Raw genomic sequence first — 19307 nt, 5'->3', positions numbered from 1 at the left:
TGAGTGTCATTGTACCTATTCTGCAGATTAGGAAATGAAGATCAGAGGGTTGAAATTAAGATCAGAGGTTGAAATGTTAGATGTTAGGGGTAAATTGATTTCAGTCAGGGAGGTGGCAGATGTCTTGGAGTTTGGTCTCCGATGGCAGAGATACCAAAGGAATAAGAAAAAGAAGGCTCAGCCAGGCGCTGGTGGCTCACGCCTGTCATCCTAGCTACACAGGAGGCTGAGATCTGAGGATTGCAGTTCAGTGCCAGCTCAAGCAGGAAAGTCTGTGAGACTCTTTAATAAACCACCAGAAAACTGGAAGTGTGCTGGGTTCAAAGTGGTAGAGCACTAGCCTTGAGCTGAAGAGCTCAGGAACAGCACCCAGGCCCAGAGTTCAGGTCCCACAACCAAAGGAAGAAAGAAAGGAAGAGAGAAGGAAGGAAGGAAGGAAAGAAAGAAGGAAGGAAGGAAGGAAGGAAGGAAGGAAGGAAGGAAGGAAGGAAGGAAGGAAGGGCCAAAAACCCTAGAAAGATAGGCAGGTAGGGTCACAGATTTCTAACACTGAACATTGCTACCTGATGTCTCCACCATGCCCCAAACTATGGCACCATCTTTCTTTCCCTCAGGTCTAGTTCTAGCCCAGAGTGTCCGCCTCTGTCTGGCACCGATTCCCTCCCCTCTACACCTGCCCACACACTCGGCATGGTGCTTCTTTCTTTCCCTTGGATTCCCCAGAGAGTCGGTCATGGGTTAAGCCCTCCCCAAGTCCTTGGTGAGAAGGAAAAGACAAATGATAGCCCTTGACCTTGAGCTAAGGAATTGTCGAGTGTGATAAAGCCAGACTCCAAGATGCCGCAGGAGAGGGTAAGAGTCCAGTGGAGGGGAGCCTCGGCGCGTGACCCTAAGGTGGTGGCACTGGGGACGGCCTATCAGAGTAGAGGAGGAGGCTGATCTACGAAGATGGCAAATGGAGGGGCTGGAAGGGACCCTGGGGATGGGGAAGGCAAGGGAATGCTCAGATCCTACTCAGGCCACAGAGAGCTCAGAGCGGGGCTTTGGTTCTGGAGAGATCTGACCACTGGATCAGAACTGCGCCAGTGGAGACACCTGGAAGTGTATGGAGGCTATCCAAATAGTAGGGTGAAGAGGACAGAGACTGGAGAGGGGGGGCAGCTCCCAAGATAGCTAAGGGTGGCCATCGGGCCAGCATGTGTCCTCTGCCAGGTGAACCCTGTGGGTGCAAAGTGATCTACGAGCATGGCAAGGGAGAGAATGGGTTGAGAGCAAAGCCACCCTGTCCTTTGGTGCCCCTCCTGTTGGCCCAACAGGCTCCTACTCCGTCTGCAAAGCCCATACTTCATGAAATGATCATCACTTGGACAGCCAACCTACGGAAAGGGAGAGCAGGGTTTACCCCCCCTTTCACAAACTCCCACCCAAAGACAGTCTTATTGGTAATGTCATTTGGGACCAGTTGGTCTCTGTGTGTCTTGGGTTGCTCATATGATCACAATGTGTAGTAATAACCCCTACTTGGGGGTATGTGGAGGGTGGGGGGGGGAGAGTATTAAAGGCGTGTGAGACTGCACCGGCACACAGAAAAATGCTAGGCATGCATTTGTTCTTGTTGTTAGAACAGGATGCATCCATATAAGCAGAATTTGGGGGTCAAAGTGGACCAAGTTGTTTTGTTTAATTGTATGAATGCCTGTTTGTCCACATCCTTTCCAACCTGGGAAGTGTTGTTCTTTTTAGGACGTGTGCAGCGGATCAGTGGACTCATCTGTGTGGCCTGTCTCTCTGTTCCCCTCTCCTCCAAGGCCTGGCTGTGATCTGAGCTTTAGAGCAGGGTCCACTGAGGTTAGTTTGCAGAGGAGCTGGCTTAGAGGGTGAAGAGATAACAGGGTGAGGTTGAAGCAGGACAGAGGCCTGAGGCTGGGCCTGCAACCCTGGGCCTTTTTCTGTGGCCTTCTCACTCCACAGGTTACTCTTTATCTGTTCTATCCACATGCTTCTTGTGGTTACCTCCACGCTGGCTTTTGCACACAGCCCTCTAGCCTAGAAGAATCAGTGTTTACCTCCTGGGCCAGCACATCTCCATTTAGTCTATAAAACCCATTGTAGCTCACATGAAGTCTCAACCCTGATCCCCTACCTCCACATTCTTACCCAGCGCTGGCTCACCATGAGATGCAGAAACTGCCCTTAAGTGCTCAGCTGGCAGGTGATGGCGACTGGTTTGGTGACCGTGTATTCTGAACTTGCAGTGGTTCTTAATGTGGTTATGTGGGGGTCTGTGATTCCCAGCAATCTTACCATCTACACCTCCCAAGGGGAAGAACTGGGCCTTAGGGAGAGGTACTGAATTGCTCGTGGAGGTGATGGGGAGAAGGTACTAGCCAGGATCTGGAGGCTATGAGTCTGTATCAGGAATAGCCACTCTGCTCTTGTCATCTTAGTCCTGAAGACTGGAAGTGAAGGACTCATGGCCACTTGAGCCTGACTCTTAAGTTCTGGAGTCTCAGGCCAGAATACACATGGCGCTTCCCTGGTGGGGGGGGGGGGGGTCTGCTGACTCGTTCTTAGGAGTAAAAAGAAGGCACTGGGGCAGGTCTCCCCAACCCCTTAACTGGCCTAAGGAACAATGCGCCCCACCCTCAGCGAGAGGGTGAAGAGGACCCATGCCCAGTGAGGACTGACTACTAAATGATTCTGATGGCAACCTTGTGTCCACCATATTGGATTTGGGAGCCCAACCATGGACTGATGATATCTCAGAGCCACCAGATGACACAACCCTTCCTTGGGTCGTGGATCAGAAATAGGGTCACTGCTCTGAGCCCCAGAGGTGAGAGCAGGCTGTACAGCCCTTGAAGTAGGATCTGCAGTTTGCCAGGCACAGACACCTGTCAGGAAGGACAGTGGACACAGCATGAGCCCAGGAGGGGGGGCTAGGCAAGCACCTCTTATGCTCAGCAGAAGCTTTGGGAGATGAAACCAGCCAGGAAAGTGGCGGGGCAGAAGATTGCTGGAACAGACACCACTTGGAAACCGTGCACACCTCCGCATAGCTGGGAGGAGCCAGGAAAGGGGTCCTGAAGCCCCAGTATCCCCCTTTGGGCGGAATGGTGTTCCCAGCTGGCCAGGAGGCTGGGAGGCCGGGAGGCCTGTACTCAGGTTGGCAACATGAGCGGATGGAGGAGGAGGTTCCAAAAATGTACCAGCTGACTTCTCCTTCTCTGTTTCCAGCTTCCATGAACCCTCTGTGCTGGGACCTGGGCTTGGCCATTCCCTGTGAACTTAATGATCAGTGTAGACACAGCTCCTAGAAAACCCCTCCAGCCCAGGCCTCATCCTTACTCTCATTACAAAAGGGGACCAAGTCCTTTTATCCATCTCTGAAGATTCCCAAGGGCACATTCATAAAGGAGTACACCTGTCCCCTCCTTTACTTCCAACCTTGCCTGTCTCCTTCCATGGAGACAATTCATGTTTTCCTAGCAAAGCCTTTCTGGGCCCATCTGGATAGAATTCATGCACAGATGAAATTAAGCCTCACTCTCTGGAAGCACCACTTCCTATGTTGGGTTGAATTCCGCCCCCTCCCCGTAAGTTTCTCAAGAAAGGAGCTCCTGATACATGGTCTCGGCTTAAAGGTGTGCATGCTATTTCCCCCCACCCCCAGGGGGACGGTGATGCCCTCCTGTATGCTGCTCCCACAGTTTTCCTCGCCTATGGCTGATGCAGGATTCCCGAGGGGCTCAAGGCCAAGGGGGTGTCACAGGGCTGCTGACAGCACAGAGTAGAGGAGGTGTGCACTCTGGCCTTGCTGACCTCGGCCCGGCGCCTGCCCCAACTGCTCTGCTGCAAGTTTACAGGGCCACTGCCCTGCTGGCCAGGGGAAGGAAGAAGCCAGTTCCCGGGGGCCAGGAACAGGAAGGCAGGGGGAGCGTGGCAGAGGCCAGGATGACAATGCTTCCTGCTGCGGGAAGGGAAGAGACAGTAGAGACAGACAACAGCCAGGCAGGAAGGATGCGCCTTTGGTGAGTGGGGGCTGGGCAGTCATGGAGCCTCTGGGCCAAATATACCCAACTGTTTAGCAGTCAGATGTTTCATCCAGTCAGCAGGGAGCCTCACCTTCAAAGCTGGAAATAACCTCTTCCAAAGGCACAATGGAGTCTGACCCAGTTCCAACCCAAAGAAAGACCTCAGAGATCTGGTTAACCATATTCCATCCCTCTGCCCATTGATGTACCATTTATCTCTCCACGCACCTATCCAACCATCTGATGCTCCATCTATCCATCCTTTCCATCTGTCCATTTATCTATCTACCCATCCATCCACTCATCCATGATTATTCCCAACTGTGTCCAGCATCTGCCTATCCAACCAACCATTTATTCATGCAACAAGTATGTATTGAATCTTTGCTCTGTGTTAGGTGCTGGAACTAGGCATGCAGTGGGATAGAAAACAGAACTGTCTTGATCTTGGCACCATGGAAACTTGCTGCTAGTACAAGACATGGATAAACATAAGAAAATTGAATCTTACCAGGTGTAGCCAGAATAAGGCAAGTAACCATGAGGCAGAGATGGAGCCTGAAGAGGACATTTAGATTTTGTAAGGATGAGATCCTAAGCTGAGACAAAAGCCAGCTGTGCGGAGATCATAGGAGAAGCATATCAAGATAACAGGTGTATGTGAAGACCTTGGGGGTGGGAAAGACATGATGCAGAGCAACATGGGTGGGCCATGAGAGAGAGACAGAGACAGAGAGAGACACAGAGAGACAGAAAGACAGAGAGAGTGTATACAGCTGCACAGAGGCCAGATCTCTGTCAGGTGTCTGGATTTCTCTAGAAGTGCATAGGGAAGTCATAGATAGGACTTCTTTGTCGTTTTAAACTAACAATCACAACTGCACTGGAAGTGGAGGCCAGAGCAGGCTCAGCAAGCCACGTTGGGGCAAATGCTGTTGTTAGCCCTCTGCCCTCTGTCCTCTCCCCTCCCTGCAGAAAAAGAACAGGGGTCCAGCCGTGGGCTATACCCAGCCTGCCAGGCTTTGTGGCAAATGGACGGGCTGAGAAGGCCAAGATGGCAATCCACAGAGAATCTTTTTTCAATTTAGGGAGATGGCGGCTATCAAATCTGGATGTTAGCATTAGGAATATAGAACTTGTGGTGTCTGTGGGAATTCCAGATTGGTCAGCTAGATGCCTCGGGCTGAGTTGAGACAAGAGCTCTATGTTGGAGATAGAGATCCAGAGGTATCTTGATCCCTGGGAGAAAGAATGATAGGGAAGAGAAAATAAGGAGCAACAGGAATTAGTGTTGGGCTGAGGGGACGGAGGAAGCTGAGGGAAGAGAGAGGTTACAGGAGCCAGCAAAGGAAGAAAATTCTGTTATCTGCCCTGGAGTCCCACTGGACCAGTGGCATTGGGGGGTCACCAGAAATCATGAAATTAGGGGTGTCACCTATGGATGAGAAAAGTGAGCTTTGGCTATAAAGTGAGAGGGAAACAGAACAGTAGCCAGAGGGAGTAGGAAATCAAGGAGTTGTTTTGTTTTGAAGATGGGAGATGATCTCATAAAGATCAGTGATCCAGAGAAAAAGGAATTATCTGTGAGTATCAGGGTCAGGAGATGCTGAGTATTTTTGGAGAATTTTTGGTTTGGGAGCAGAGTTGTCAGAGGCCCTGACAGGCTACTGAGGGGGTAGAATGAGGTATCTTCATCGGATGCTGTGTGTTGTGAATGCCGAGAGGAAGGAAGGGACACAGGGAAGTGCATTTAATGAGAGTCTGTTAGCAGGAAATAAAGCAAACACAGCCGGTGTTCAGGGGCTCTGCGCTGCTGTGTGGAGCTGCTCTGTGGCATGGTGGTGTTGAAGGGCTGGAACAGAGGGCAGGAGGCCAGGGGGACAGGGTGATGGGCTGTCCGTGGTCACTGCATCAGAACAGGTGCATCTAACAAGACTGAAGTTAGTAGGGGAAGAGGACACCTGAGGCAGGAGAGGAGAAGGGAAAAAGAGAGGAAAACATGGGGAGATAGGCATTCAGGGGGATGGGATGGTTTCTCGTGATGACCGTGTTCAGGGTGTGCCTCTGGAAGCCAGTGGACGAGGGGGAGGAGAGGAGGGAAGATCTCGAAGGCCAGCGTTCTGGTGAGTCATCAGGTGGATGTTGAAGTCATGGAGAATGGTATGAGCTGGGGTGGGGAAGAGGATGGCCAGTCAGAGCTACAGTCAGCAAAGAATGAAGGGAAGTGATCTGGAGAGAGGCTGATGACAGCTTTAGTGGAGAGAGGGTGGAGCATTAAAAAAAAAAGCAACCCTGGGGAAGTAGTATCCTCAGCCAGCCAGGTTGTACATGAGATAGGCCGAACAGGATAAATGGTCCTGAAGGAAGAATGTAGCTTCCTTTGATGGTATAGTACTGTTTGGGAAGAAGCTCCTATTGGCTCTGTTCCCTTATCCATCCATCCATCCATCCATCCATCCATCCATCCATCCATCCAACCCTCACTCATTCCTATCCATCTATCTACTCATCCATCTACCCCTCCATCCATTCATTCACTCACGCACTTCTATCTATCTACCCACTGGCCTATTGATCCATCCATTCATGGGTGGGATGATCCATTATTTTCCCATCTATCATCCATCCAACTATTGTTAAATCCAAGCCCTGAATCTTTGTCCCACATCGCTTGGTTTGGGCTTAGAAAAGTAGAAAGCACAATGCAGTCTGATTATGTTCTAATAGCAGGATCTCTGAGGAGGAGGTGGAGAAAGAGGAGGAGAAGGAGGAGGAGGAGGAGGAGGAGGACGAGGGGGAGGGGGAAGGATGTCGCTTCAGTGGTGTTGACTGTATGGGGAAGAGATGTATGAATCAGATCCAAAGAGTGAGATCCACAGAAGGGGAAGCGAAGGCAAAGGATTCAAGATATGGAAGGGGAAAAAATCCCTAGCAATTTGCAAGTTTGGTGAGAGGGCCTGTATCCTTTCAATGGCTGAAACAGTAGAGAATGGAAGTGTCTGGAAGATGGCTGCTTACCTGCTGTACCTGGGAAGCTAAAGGGACCACTCAAGAAAACTGAGCCAGCAACTGCCACAGTTCTGTAGGTGACCATTACTAGAGGTGTGCCCAGATGTGTGCTACAGAGAAAAGTGACAGCCTCTCGGGGCCAGCTCACACAGCATCCCAGACTTCACCGTGGCAGGGACCTCTCTCCCTTACTGAGGGCACACATGGGGCTTAGGCAGGAGCATTAGCTGGCAGCCAGAGACCTCTTGTATGCCCATATGCTGTCTTCAGGCCGGACCTCCTACACAGCTCTTTAACCCCTACCTCATCCATACAGTGGTGGTGGTGGGGGGTGTCATGGTTCCTCCATCGCTCCTAGTTCCATCACGCATTTGTCTATATACCTGCTTAGCCTGGCCTTAGTTGCTTTCTACTATTTCTTCGGAACCCAGCTCACTGGTGCCCTCCTGGGGCTTCCTTTCTGGCCTGAGAAGCCTTCTTTCTGTAGCTCTTCTATTCTGCTGTGAGCAATCCTGGGGGCAGCGGGGGTGCGGGGGGCATGGAAGTACATAGAATAGAGAAGGTAAGAGGCTGCCCTCTTAGGAACAGCAGCTCGCCCAGCTGTTTTTGTCCTCCATGTTTGGTAAGGCCTTTCCAGAAGCTCTCGGAGGGTTTGACCTGGAGGGATGAAAGAAATTGTGATCAGAAGCGAGCAGCCAGTGGGCACTGACTGGTGACGTTTTTCTTGGTGTACAGTGAGCTGTCCCGGTACCCTTTGGTCAGATTACTTGGGATCAGCTACGGAGTCCCCTTAGCTTCAGGGCAGGACTTTAGGAGGTGACAGGGGTGGGCTGGGAGCCACTGGACTGGAATGGCTGCTCTGAACCCCGTAGGAATGGAAGGGGCTGGAGGCAAAGAAGAGTGAACTGTGCTCCGCCCGGGAGGACAGGGACTTGGGGGGGGGGGCGGTGGGAGGGAAGGGAAGGGCCTCCAGCCACACAGTCCTCCCTTCCTGTTGTCTCAGGACAGTCCTGGCAGGATGCATCTGCCAGAGTTCCAGGCCTAGACCTCCCCCAGGGTCTGCTCTCACCCCCCCCAACACACACACACACACACACACACACACACACACACACACACACACACACACACACACACACACACACACACACACACACACACAGGGATCCTATCCCCCCCATGGGCATGGGCATGCACCAAAGAACATGTCAGCGATAAGCAAATATGCACACTCGCACACAACCCAGATTCACACACCCAGGCTTGCAGGCCCACAGAAGCCAACAGACCTGAGCATGCAGAAGACCTCTACCTGTCAACGCGCACATGCAAACACGCACACAGGAAGCAGGAAATAGGGCGTTGAGCAAAGAGTGATGTGAACAGCAGGGTTGGATCCTATAGGACAGAGGGGCCTGTTCCTGCCCCCCCCATACACCCCATTGATCTCCAGTCATCAGGGGCTTGAGGGCTGGTGTTCAGCCAGGTAAAAGCAGGTTTATTTGCGTATCTGAGCAGGAGCCCCGTGGAAAGGATGGGCAGGTGGGGGGGGAGGGGAGGGGTTGGGGGAAAGATGTAGGCAGAGAAGAGTTCAGAGGAGGCTGGGGCAGTCAGATAGGGTCTGTATGGAGGGTGGGGTGGAGGAGCAGCTGGTGGAGCTGAGGAACAGCTCTGAGGTGGGTTCCAGGCTGAGGCCTGGGTATGTCTGGGAGGGCCTGAGATTCGCAGGAGCCCTCTCATAAGCAGTGGGTGTCGGTCTGGAATTCAGGAGAGAGGAGATTTCAGGCAGAAGTGTTAGGAGGGGGAATCTCATGGATTTAAGCTTCTCCTAGCATAGGACCCAGCTTAAAACCTTCTTCGTTGGCAGCTTGAGGGTTAGAGGTCAGGGTTCACTGCTTGCAAACGGGGCCAGGCTGAGTCTGAGGACTGGGGGGAGGCTCCCGCTGGCCAGGCAGGGAGCTTACTGGTTGTATTGGGACTGCACACAGGGAGATGAGGCTGTACCACCTGTGGCCTCTGCCCTGGAAAGGGATTCCCCAGAAAATCCAACAGCGCCGGCTCAGTTTTCTTGAGCACTCAATCCAGTGCCACGTTAACCCCTGTCTCCCACTCCAGGCCTGGTGAGTGGCTACTCCATGACCCCCCCGACCCTGAACGTCACAGAGGACCAGTACATCATCGACACGAGTGACAGCCTCTCCATCTCCTGCAGGTACTGGGCAGCGCTTCATGTAGTGGCTGAGAACCCAGAACATAGCTCTTTCCCCAGGGTAGGGAGACCTCCAGGCCCAGTGGGGCTTCCGGACTGTAGATTCCTGGAGGCCTTGTGGATACAAGCACCCTGCACTCGCCCACCCTCACCTGTACTCATAAAACCCTAGGCCACCCTGCATCTATCTCCCCCCAGCCTTCACTGGCCTCCAGCCCACACATTCAGGAATGATGTCACGCCCAGGCTTCTCTGCAGGCCAATCAGAGCCTTGGAAGCCAGGCAGAGGCCCCTATGGTGTCCCAATCTTGGGACGAGCTGAGTGATGGAGATGCTTTTGACCCTTGAGGAAGTCTCCTCAGGGCCTCCTGACCTCTCCCATGCTTTGCCAGTGGGCAGCACCCCCTGGAGTGGACCTGGCCAGGAGCTCAGGAGGCACCAGCCACTGGAGAGAAGGACAGCGAGGACACAGGGGTCGTACGGGACTGTGAGGGCACAGATGCCAGGCCCTACTGCAAAGTGCTACTGCTGACCGAGGCCCACGCCAACAACACAGGCAGCTACCGCTGCTACTACAAATACATCAAGGCCCGGATCGAGGGCACCACAGCTGCCAGCACCTACGTGTTTGTGAGAGGTGAGGCAGGCCGGGGCAGCGGCCGTGGATGGGATGGTTGGTGGCCAAGACTCACCCGGATGGGACTTCACTTGGTTCGAAGCAGCTCAAACAGCACTGCCCAGTCCTCTGAGGCTGCCCCTGCTGCTCCTTGGACAACACTGACCACCGATTCTCTGAACCCCTGCCCTCCCAACTCCTTATCCCTTCTCCTCAGACTTCGAGCAACCGTTCATCAGCAAGCCTGACACACTCCTGGTCAACAGGAAAGACTCCATGTGGGTGCCCTGCCTGGTGTCCATCCCCGGCCTCAACGTCACACTGCGCTCGGTACGAGATCAGACACCGCCCCCCTTCCTCTCCTGGGAAAGTGGCCAAGAGAGAGGAGGCAGCCAGGCACTGACTGTCGCTCTGTCTGTCCAGCAAAACTCGGTGCTGCGGCCCGATGGGCAGGAGGTGGTGTGGGATGACCGCCGGGGCATGCAGGTGCCCACGCCGCTGCTGCGCGATGCCCTGTACCTGCAGTGTGAGACCTCCTGGGGCGGCCAGGATTTCCTTTCCAACCCCTTCCTGGTGCACATCACAGGTAGGAAGAGTGGCCACTCCCCCTCCTCACCTGCTCCTGGCTTTCTCAGGGCTCCCAAGAGACAGTATACAGCCAGTGTCACAGCCAGAGCTGGGGGCATGCCTAAGGTCTGCGCCCCTGGCAGCGATGGGTGGTCCTGTGCGTTGTCAGCGTAAAGGGTTGGGAGTTCACTGTGCGTGTGTCACCAGGCAATGAACTCTATGACATCCAGCTGTTCCCTAAGAAGTCACTGGAGCTGCTGGTTGGGGAGAAGCTGGTCTTGAACTGCACCGTGTGGGCTGAGTTCAACTCGGGCGTCACCTTCGACTGGGATTACCCGGGGAAGCAGGTGAGTTTGGCAGCCCTGCCAGGCTCCGTCCTCCTTCCTGTCCGTGGCTGTGGCGTCCTCCTCTTCCCCCTCAGCACCGTTCCCAGGAGTCTCTGTTATATCCCATGCCCGTCTGTGGCCCAGGACCCAAGAACATAACAACCCTAGGAACCCTAATGATGTGGAAGTTTTCCACTCCAAGGAAAACTCTGGCGCTAGGCCTCCTGAACCACCGCTGGCTGGGCAAGGCGTGTGTGTGCCTTGGGGTGGAGGAGGAGGTGGAGGAGAGGGTGGTCCTGCCCAGAGCATCCCTGCTGACCCTGGGCTTCCCCCGGGTGTGGGCAGGAAGAGCGGGGTAAGTGGGTACCTGAGCGGCGCTCCCAGCAGACTCACACAGAACTCTCCAGCATCCTGACCATCTACAACGTCAGCCAGCACGACCTGGGGCCCTACGTGTGCGAGGCCAACAATGGCATCCAGAGATTCCGAGAGAGCACGGAGGTCATCGTGCATGGTACAGCCTGCGGGGGGGGCATGGAGGGAGGGGGGCAGGTGTCAGGAACAGCCTGCAGTCCACCATGGCCTGGGGTGAGCAAGGGTCTTGGTGTATGTGTGGATGACAGGCCTATAGAGGCCCCTGTGGAGTGGGGGCTGTCCAGCTAGAGAGAAGGAAAAGATGTGAGCACCAGCCCTGCCCAGCTTGTACTAGCCTTAGTCTCCAAGAAACTGGGGCTGCAGGGGAGCAAAATTAGGAATCCCTGGTCAGCCCTAGGTTGACCTTGCTGCCTCCTGTCTGGCAGAAAAGCCCTTCATCAGCGTGGAGTGGCTCAAAGGACCCGTGGTGGAGGCCACAGCAGGTGATGAACTGGTGAAATTGCCTGTGAAGTTGTCGGCGTACCCCCCACCGGAATTCCAATGGTAACGGCCCCCCCATAAGCCCCCACCCCCTAGGTTTCTCTCTTGGCTCCTTTGCCAGGTCCAGCCCAAGAACTATCCCAGGAGAAAAGAAGGGCAGTGTCTCTGAGTCTCTGAAGAGATCTCTTGAAGGGCCTGCTCACAACCTGATATTCCAGCTAGAAGGAAAAGTTATCCCACCAGGCTGCTAAACCATGAACAATTTAAATACCAGCCTCTCTGGTATGTGTGGTGTGGAAGGCCCGGCAGGAGCTTTTATCTAAATACTTCTGCATTCCCTTAGCATCCCCGAGGCCCTGCCAGCTGGACACCCTCTCCACGCACACCCCCTGCATGCTGAGAAAAGTCAGAGCCTGCCCTGCAGCAGGGCAGTTTTGGGTTTCTTAGGGTGCCTCCTTCCAACTAGGAGGGGGGCCTCCTCCAGGATACTCCAAGCCAGAAGTCTGGAAATGCCATAAGGGTCTGGCAGATTATTATAGAGCTCAGCAAGGGAGCTCTTGGGAGGCCTGGAATCAAGCTGAGAGGGTGAGATTTCCCCTGCCAGGTGTATCCAGGGCCCTGGGAAGACAGCCCCCCAGTGGAGGCTCCAGCCTTGCCCTGTACTACCTGAGAGCTTTTCTGAGTGCTCCTGAAGAGGAGAAGGCCATTCCTGCCTGAGCCGGGGGTGGGGGGGGTGGGGAGGGGGGGGGGCCGGGGGGGGTGTTGTGGGGCTTGAACTCTGGGCCTGGGCGCTGTCCCTCAGCTCTTCAACCCAAGGCTAATGCTCTACCACTTGAGCCACAGCACCACTTCCAGTTTTCTGGTGGTTTATTGGAGATAAGAGTCTCATGGACTTTCCTGCCCAGGCTGGCTTTGAACCGCAATCCTCAGATTTCAACCTCCTGAGTAGTTAGGATCACAGGCGTGAGCCACCAGCACCCAGCTCTGCCTGAGTCTTAAGCCTCCTATGAGCGGTTTCTGCACTGTCCATCTAGCCAGAGAACCTTGTTCCTTTCCAGGATGGGGCTCCTCCCATCCAGCAGAACAGCTTTTTCTGGTGTTAGGCAAGTCAGAGCCCCAGGAATCTCCCTTGCACTGGCCTCGGCTAGAAGCAGACAAATACCTCCTGTCAAGGCCTGAGATGCCCTGGCCCTAGGCCTGATAGCCTTGGGGCCACCCTTTGAGGTCACAGGTTTGTGGGCATAGAACCACCAGGCATAGCAGGACAGAGTTCTGAGGACACCGCTGCAGCTGAGCGCATTGTTCAAAGTAGTGTGGCTTCTAGAGCTATCAAGGTCCTGTCCCCTGTCCCCCAGGGTCAGCAGGACCGGGTCTCGTGTGTGTGTGTGTGTGTGTGTGTGTGTGTGTGTGTGTGTGTGGTGTGGTGTGTGGGAGGGGTGCAGCTGGCCATCACTGTTGCATCTGGGGTCCTACCTGGTTCTCAGGCAGCTTGTGACATCACAGTACAGATTTTCCCTAGAAAAATCTCCACTGCCCCTGACTTTAATCGCATGACTAACATCTGCCTCCCAGATACGCTTAGCCTAAGCCAGGCACCAGTGGCTCCCTCCTGTAATCCTAGCTATTCAGGAGGCTAAGACCTGAGGATCATGGTTTGAAGCCAGCCAGGGGCAGGAAAGTCCATAAGACTCTTATCTTCAATTAACCACCAGGAAACCGGAAACGGCATGGTGGCTCAAAATGGTAGAGCACTAGCTACAAGCAAAAGAGCTTAGGGACAATGCCCAGGCCCTGAGTTCAAGTCCCACAACTGTCAAAAAAAATGCTTAGCCTACCCCAGGGGACTAGTCATTATCCCATATACAACTGTCCACCATTGAAGAAAATGATTCTGAATCAGTGGATGGTGAGAGGTTTGGTGGACAGACAGACAGACAAACAGAGACAGACAGATGAGTCCATCCTCAGCTCCTAGAATGTCCACAATGCCCATTTTCAGATGGGGCCACTGAGGCACAGCCTTGCCGTGCTGTGACCCCAGACAAAGTCACGCTCCTCTCTGAGTTCCAGCTGCTTTCACAGTTGGTCCCAGCATCTACCTCCTCCCCCCTCCCCTATATCTCTGTGGCTTATCATACTCGGTATCCAGAGGGCAGGATTATCTACAGAAGTGAGGACTCAATCTACAGAGTCAGATCTGCAAGAATTCCAGAAATTCCTGATCCTAGGGGGCAGCTTATAGGCTTATCAGCATAGCTTTTCCATGAAAACCTTCCCACCACACCTGGCCTTTCTCTTTCCATTGGGAAGAGAAGTCATCCCGTGAAATGCCAGGCATAACTAATCTCTAAGGAGCGATCGCACATATCTGATACATTCCTGTGTACAGGCAGTCAAGGGAGTGTGGACAGAACCCCTGTTCTCATGGAGATCCTGAGCTCAGTAGCAGGAGAGAGATAACACACAGACATGGCTAAGGATTCAAATATATGTGAGGCTAGGACTAGACTTGATCCCCAGTATGCTGAACAGAACAGGCAGGAAGGACTGGCATCAGGCTTCTCCCATGAGCTGAATACCCCAACCCCAATTAAGGCAGGAAGGAGCCATGCAAATCACCAACTACAGGAAAGAATGACCAAGCAAAGGCTGTAGTAAGCACAAAGATCCTGGGGAGGCTACGTGTCTGGAAAGTTCACTAAAGGACAGAACCAGAAATCAGAGAGCCAGGCAATTGCTACCTCGTGGGCTGCACTTCCTGTATATATATTGGCTGGAGCTGCCATTCGCCCAGGCCTAGCCCATGAAGACAGGCCCCTTGGCCTTCTCTTCCTGCCGAAATGTGGGTTGGCCATATCTGTGTATGTTCTGCATCCTCAGATCTAGCCAAGCAGGGATTAAAAGCATTAGAAAAAAATCAGTGTGGCCTATAACTGTAATTGTGGCTATTCAGGAGGCTGAGGTCTAAGGATCGTGGTCTTAGGTCAGCCAGGGCAGGAAAGTCTGTAAGATTCATATATCCAGTAAACCACCAGAAAACCGGAAGTGGTGCTGTGGTTCACAGTGGTAGAGTGCTAGCCTTGAGCAAAAGGGCTCAAGGACAGAGCCCAGGCCCTGAGTTCAAATCCCACAACAGAAAGAAAGAAAGAAAGAAAGAAAGAAAGAAAGAAAGAAAGAAAGAAAGAAAGAAAGAAAGAAAGAAAGAAAGAAAGAAAGGAAGGAAGGAAGGAAGGAAGGAAGGAAGGAAAAGAAAAATCAGTGTCTGTACCAAACATGAGTAGACGTTTGTGCCCTGTCTTGCCCTCATTCCTTATACTCATGTAATAACTACATACCCAGCACTAACACTGTATCAGGCAGGAGAACTTTAGAGGCTGGGAATGTGACTTAGTGGTAGAGTGCTTGCCTAGCATGCATGAAGCCCTGGGTTCGATTCCTTAGTACCACATACACAGAACAAGGTGGAAGTGGCACTGTAGCTCAAGTGGTAGCGTGCTAGCCTTGAGCAAAAGAAGTTCAGGGACAGTGCCCAGGCCCTGAGTTCAAGCCCCAGGACTGGCCAAAAAGAAGGAGAGAGGAGGAGGAGGAGGGGGGGGAGGAGGAGGAGGAGGAGGAGGAGGAGGAGGAGGAGGAGGAGGAGGAGGAGGAGGAGGAGGAGGAGGAGGAGTCTTCTAGAGATTGAGATATTCACAGAGGTGGATGTAGGTTATGTGCAAATAGAGCACTAAATACACTATTATAGAATGGACTTGAGCCCCTAAGGGAAAACTTAGAACTGATTTGAATTCGAGGGGGCAGGAGTACCAGCTTGGGGCTGGGTGAGGTCCATTCAGCCCCCGAATTCCCTTCCTGGGCCAGGTACAAGGACAGAAAGGCAGTGGCCGGGCGCCACAGTCCACATGCCTTAGTGTTCAAGGAGGTGACGGAGGCCAACGCGGGTGTCTACACCCTCGCTCTGTGGAACTCTGCAGCCGGCCTACAGCGCAACATCAGCCTGGAGCTGGTTGTGAATGGTAACGTGGGAGAGAGGACGGGCAGGCCAGTGGGTCCCTGTGGTAAGCAGGGACCACTGAGCAGCCGTCTGTGCTTCTAGTACCTCCCCACATCCACGAGAAGGAGGCCTCCTCCCCCAGCATCTACTCCCGCCACAGCCGCCAGACCCTCACCTGCACAGCCTATGGGATACCCCCACCTCTGAGCATCCAGTGGCATTGGAGGCCCTGGACACCCTGCAAGACCTTTGCCCAGCGCAGCCTGTGAGTGTGAAGCCAACCCCAATCTCCTCTATTTTATAACCTCAGCTGGGAGTAAACTCCGGCCTTTCTTGCCATCCAGAACTTTTCTCTACCCTGCCAGGAACCCTTCTCTTAAATACAAACCCTATCTTTACTTTTATTGCCTGTGTTTGGAGATCTTATGCATCCAGTCCTCACCTAGGCCAGTGTCATGAAGTCTTTCCTCTATGTTTTCTTCCAGTAGCTTCCCATGTCCATCTTTTCGTCCATGTTGAGTCGCTTGTTTTGTCAATGATCGAATCGCATTCTTCTGCATATGGATATCTAGTTTTCTTGCCACTACATATTGAAGTGACTATTCTTTCCCTGGTGTGTGTGCTTGATCATGTTGTCAAAAACCAGTTGGCTATCAATGTTCTGAATTATTTCTGGGCTCTCTGTTCTGTCCCACTCAATGTCCATTTCTATGTTAATACAGTGTTGTGTTGACCACCACAGCTTTGAAAGTTAGCTTTGAAGTCAGGTAACAGGCGGCCTTTACATTTGTTCTCTTGGCTCAAGATTGCTTTGATCATTTGGGGGTCTTTTGTAGTTCCTGATGAATTTTAAGATTTTTTTTTCCTGTTTCTGTGAAGAATGTCACTCACATTTTGATAGGAATTACATGGACTCTGTAGACTTCTTTGGGTCATAAGGACATTTTTAGCTATATTAATTTAGCCATAAGCAATTCCTGGCCTCACCTTGCCTGAGCAGTCCTATGACAGCAGGCCGGACTGGGCACAAGGATGGAGCTTGCCCTCACCTGTCTCCCAGAAGAATGAAGTCCTTTAGAGATGTAATTGCGTCCCAGGGAAAACTAAAAGAGGTGACTCTGGAAACCAGGGCTGGCCCCTCCCCTTGAGTGGGCAAACCTGGGACAGAATCATAAAGCTTTCACATAGCAGGCACACTCACACACTTTAGCTCATCTTAGTGCACATCACATTAGGAAATAGAGTCAGAGAAAGGAGGCAACTTGCATAAGGTCACGGCTGTCAGCAACTGAGTCAGCCCAAGTGTGGACCGACCCGAACTCCTCTTCTCTACGCTCAATGTCAACAGTACAGGTAGCACAGGGAGAACACTTAGAGCAGAGACCACTCAGAGCAGAGACCACTCAGACATGGAGGGGATAAGAGAGCTGCCAAGGTAAGCGGCAGGCTCCAAGGTTCTAGGGGTCAGTGAAGGACATTGAGCAGGAGCGACCAGTCCCAAGGGGTGGGGGACAGAGCCCAGGAATTCTCCCACAGAATCTGGCTCTGTCCATTAGTGGGAGAAGACCAGGAATGGCCTGTAGGTCCAACCTAGCCTGAAATATCCAAGACATAGAAGGGAATCTTCTAGACCACATATCATGCAACTTATACTGGTAAAACTGGGTTTTTAGGCCCAAAGTCCAGGAGTCCCAGATTAGATTTCTGACTTCTTTCCCCCGCCTTCCCGCCATGCCAAATAACGAGTCCTGGTGAAGGGCAGAGAGAGAACTATTAATGTGGCAGCCATGGGAAGACAGCACTTGAGTACATCTTCAGCCATTTTCAGGGGTACCGACATTGGCTTCAGGTTGAATAGGGAGAATTGGGGCAGGAAGGTGAGGAAGGTATGGAAAGTTAAAAATAGTCCCAAGGCTGTGTAGGCCCGGTTGACCATTAGCTCAGTCTTTGTCCCTAGAGGAGTTCTGGAGAATCTATTAACTGAAGCAGAATAGACACAAGATGATCTGAATTTGGGGCTGTTTTCTTTAAGATGGTTGAGGGGTCGTTTGCCTACATCTCAAGATGTTCATCTGTGAATCGGGCATTTCTTGGAGCCCAGGGAGATCGTAAAGTTGATTGCAACAGAGAGTAGCTCAGCTCAAAAGACACAGTCACAAAGTTGGGGAACTTTGAGTGAACTCACAAGACCCAGCAAGAGCATCTACAGTTGTCTCTTACACTGTGGCACCTTCCAACTCGCGTCCTTCTGATGACCCGCCATTATTCTCTGTACCAACTGGAAGATCCTTAGGGAGACCTGCTACTCTCTAGGCTAAGAGCCTCTTTTGCACCCACCCCCATCCCAACAGGAGACAAAGGTGCTGCTATAGACAGGCTAGGGAGGGAGGGGAGAAGAGAGAGAGAGAAAGAGAATGGGGGAGGGAGAGAGAATATCAGAGGCAGATTAAAGTAGGCTTTCTGGAATAGGGTGTAAACATGTACCTCGGAACTGGGTGGGCAGAATTCAAGGTGGACTTTATGGTACAACCAAAGTGGAACAGAGTAGTCCAAGTGTGTAGGATGCCCATATCTCTGATCTGTTCATGAACTTTTTGGTCTACGGCAGCCGGCGGCGACAGCAACGAGATCGCATGCCACAGTGCCGGGACTGGAGGCAGGTGACCATGCAGGACGCTGTGAATCCCATTGAGAGCCTGGACACCTGGACAGAGTTTGTGGAGGGCAAGAATAAGGTATGTGGCAGCCAGAGGAAAAGAAGGAGGGAGGTAAAGAGGGCTCTTTTCTCTGTTTCTACGAAGCCTGCAGAGGTAGGAAATCGCAGGGGCGGGGAATGTGGCTTAGTAGTTGAGTGCTTGCCTAGCATTCAAGAAGCCCTGGGTTCGATTCCCCAGTACCACGTACACAGAAAAAGGTAGAAGTGGTACTGTGGCTCAAGGGGTAGAGTGCTAACCTTGAGCAAAAGCAGCTCAGGGACAGTGCCCAGGCCCTGAATTCCAGCCCCAGGACTGGCAAAACAACACACACACACACACACACACACACACACACACACACACACACACACACAGGACTGGCAAAACAACACACACACACACACACACACACACACACACACACACACACACACACACACACACACACACACACACACACACACACACAGGACTGGCAAAACAACACACACACACACACACACACACACACACACACACACACACACACACACACACACACACACACACACACACACACACACACACACACACACACACACACAGTCTTTTTGCTGTGTCTGGACCTCAGCTTCCCTGCTTACATATGAGGGTGGGGGGGAGCCGGGCTCTTTGGCCGGGGCTGGGGGGCTGACTGAATCTCCACTGAAGGCTGCTGAGTTGCTGGACCAAGCCTGGGGGCAATGTTGAGAAGAAGTCAGGAGGGGGAGGGGGACTGAACAAAGGCACCCACTTCCTACAGTCACTTCCTGTTTTCCTACACACCTCCAGAGCCTCTTCCTGTTCCAGGCCTGGCCAGGAAGTGCCCGGCTTGGGGTGGGGGTGGGAGGGTCTTAGGAGGGTAGGCAGGGCCTATGGCCCTCTCTCCTTCTGTAGTTCTCAAGTTCCTTACTCCCTGAGGGTAGAATTTTTCTGGAAACCTAGGATACCCTTCCTCCCCCCTGAGATTACCCTGGACATGGGGA

General features: G+C 52.7%; 1 protein-coding gene across 2 annotated transcripts in view; it reads left to right on the top strand.

Annotated features, from left to right (window-relative positions):
• Positions 1-19307, top strand: part of Flt4 (fms related receptor tyrosine kinase 4) — a 43368-nt gene that overhangs the window by 5081 nt on the left and 18980 nt on the right. For both annotated transcript variants that reach the window (XM_069993855.1, XM_069993854.1), the window contains exons 2-11: positions 9159-9255; positions 9645-9889; positions 10086-10198; positions 10292-10454; positions 10643-10782; positions 11107-11275; positions 11562-11679; positions 15475-15629; positions 15710-15872; positions 18216-18342. In XM_069993855.1, the coding sequence (XP_069849956.1) occupies positions 9159-9255; positions 9645-9889; positions 10086-10198; positions 10292-10454; positions 10643-10782; positions 11107-11275; positions 11562-11679; positions 15475-15629; positions 15710-15872; positions 18216-18342 (1490 nt within the window). The remainder of the gene's footprint in view (positions 1-9158; positions 9256-9644; positions 9890-10085; positions 10199-10291; positions 10455-10642; positions 10783-11106; positions 11276-11561; positions 11680-15474; positions 15630-15709; positions 15873-18215; positions 18343-19307) is intronic.

The sequence above is a fragment of the Dipodomys merriami genome, unplaced genomic scaffold, assembly GCF_024711535.1.
Source record: "Dipodomys merriami isolate MVZ:Mamm:240054 unplaced genomic scaffold, mDipMer1.0.p SCAF_44, whole genome shotgun sequence".
Classification (NCBI taxonomy): domain Eukaryota; kingdom Metazoa; phylum Chordata; class Mammalia; order Rodentia; family Heteromyidae; genus Dipodomys; species Dipodomys merriami.
This window is presented reverse-complemented; position numbering and strand designations above follow the sequence as displayed.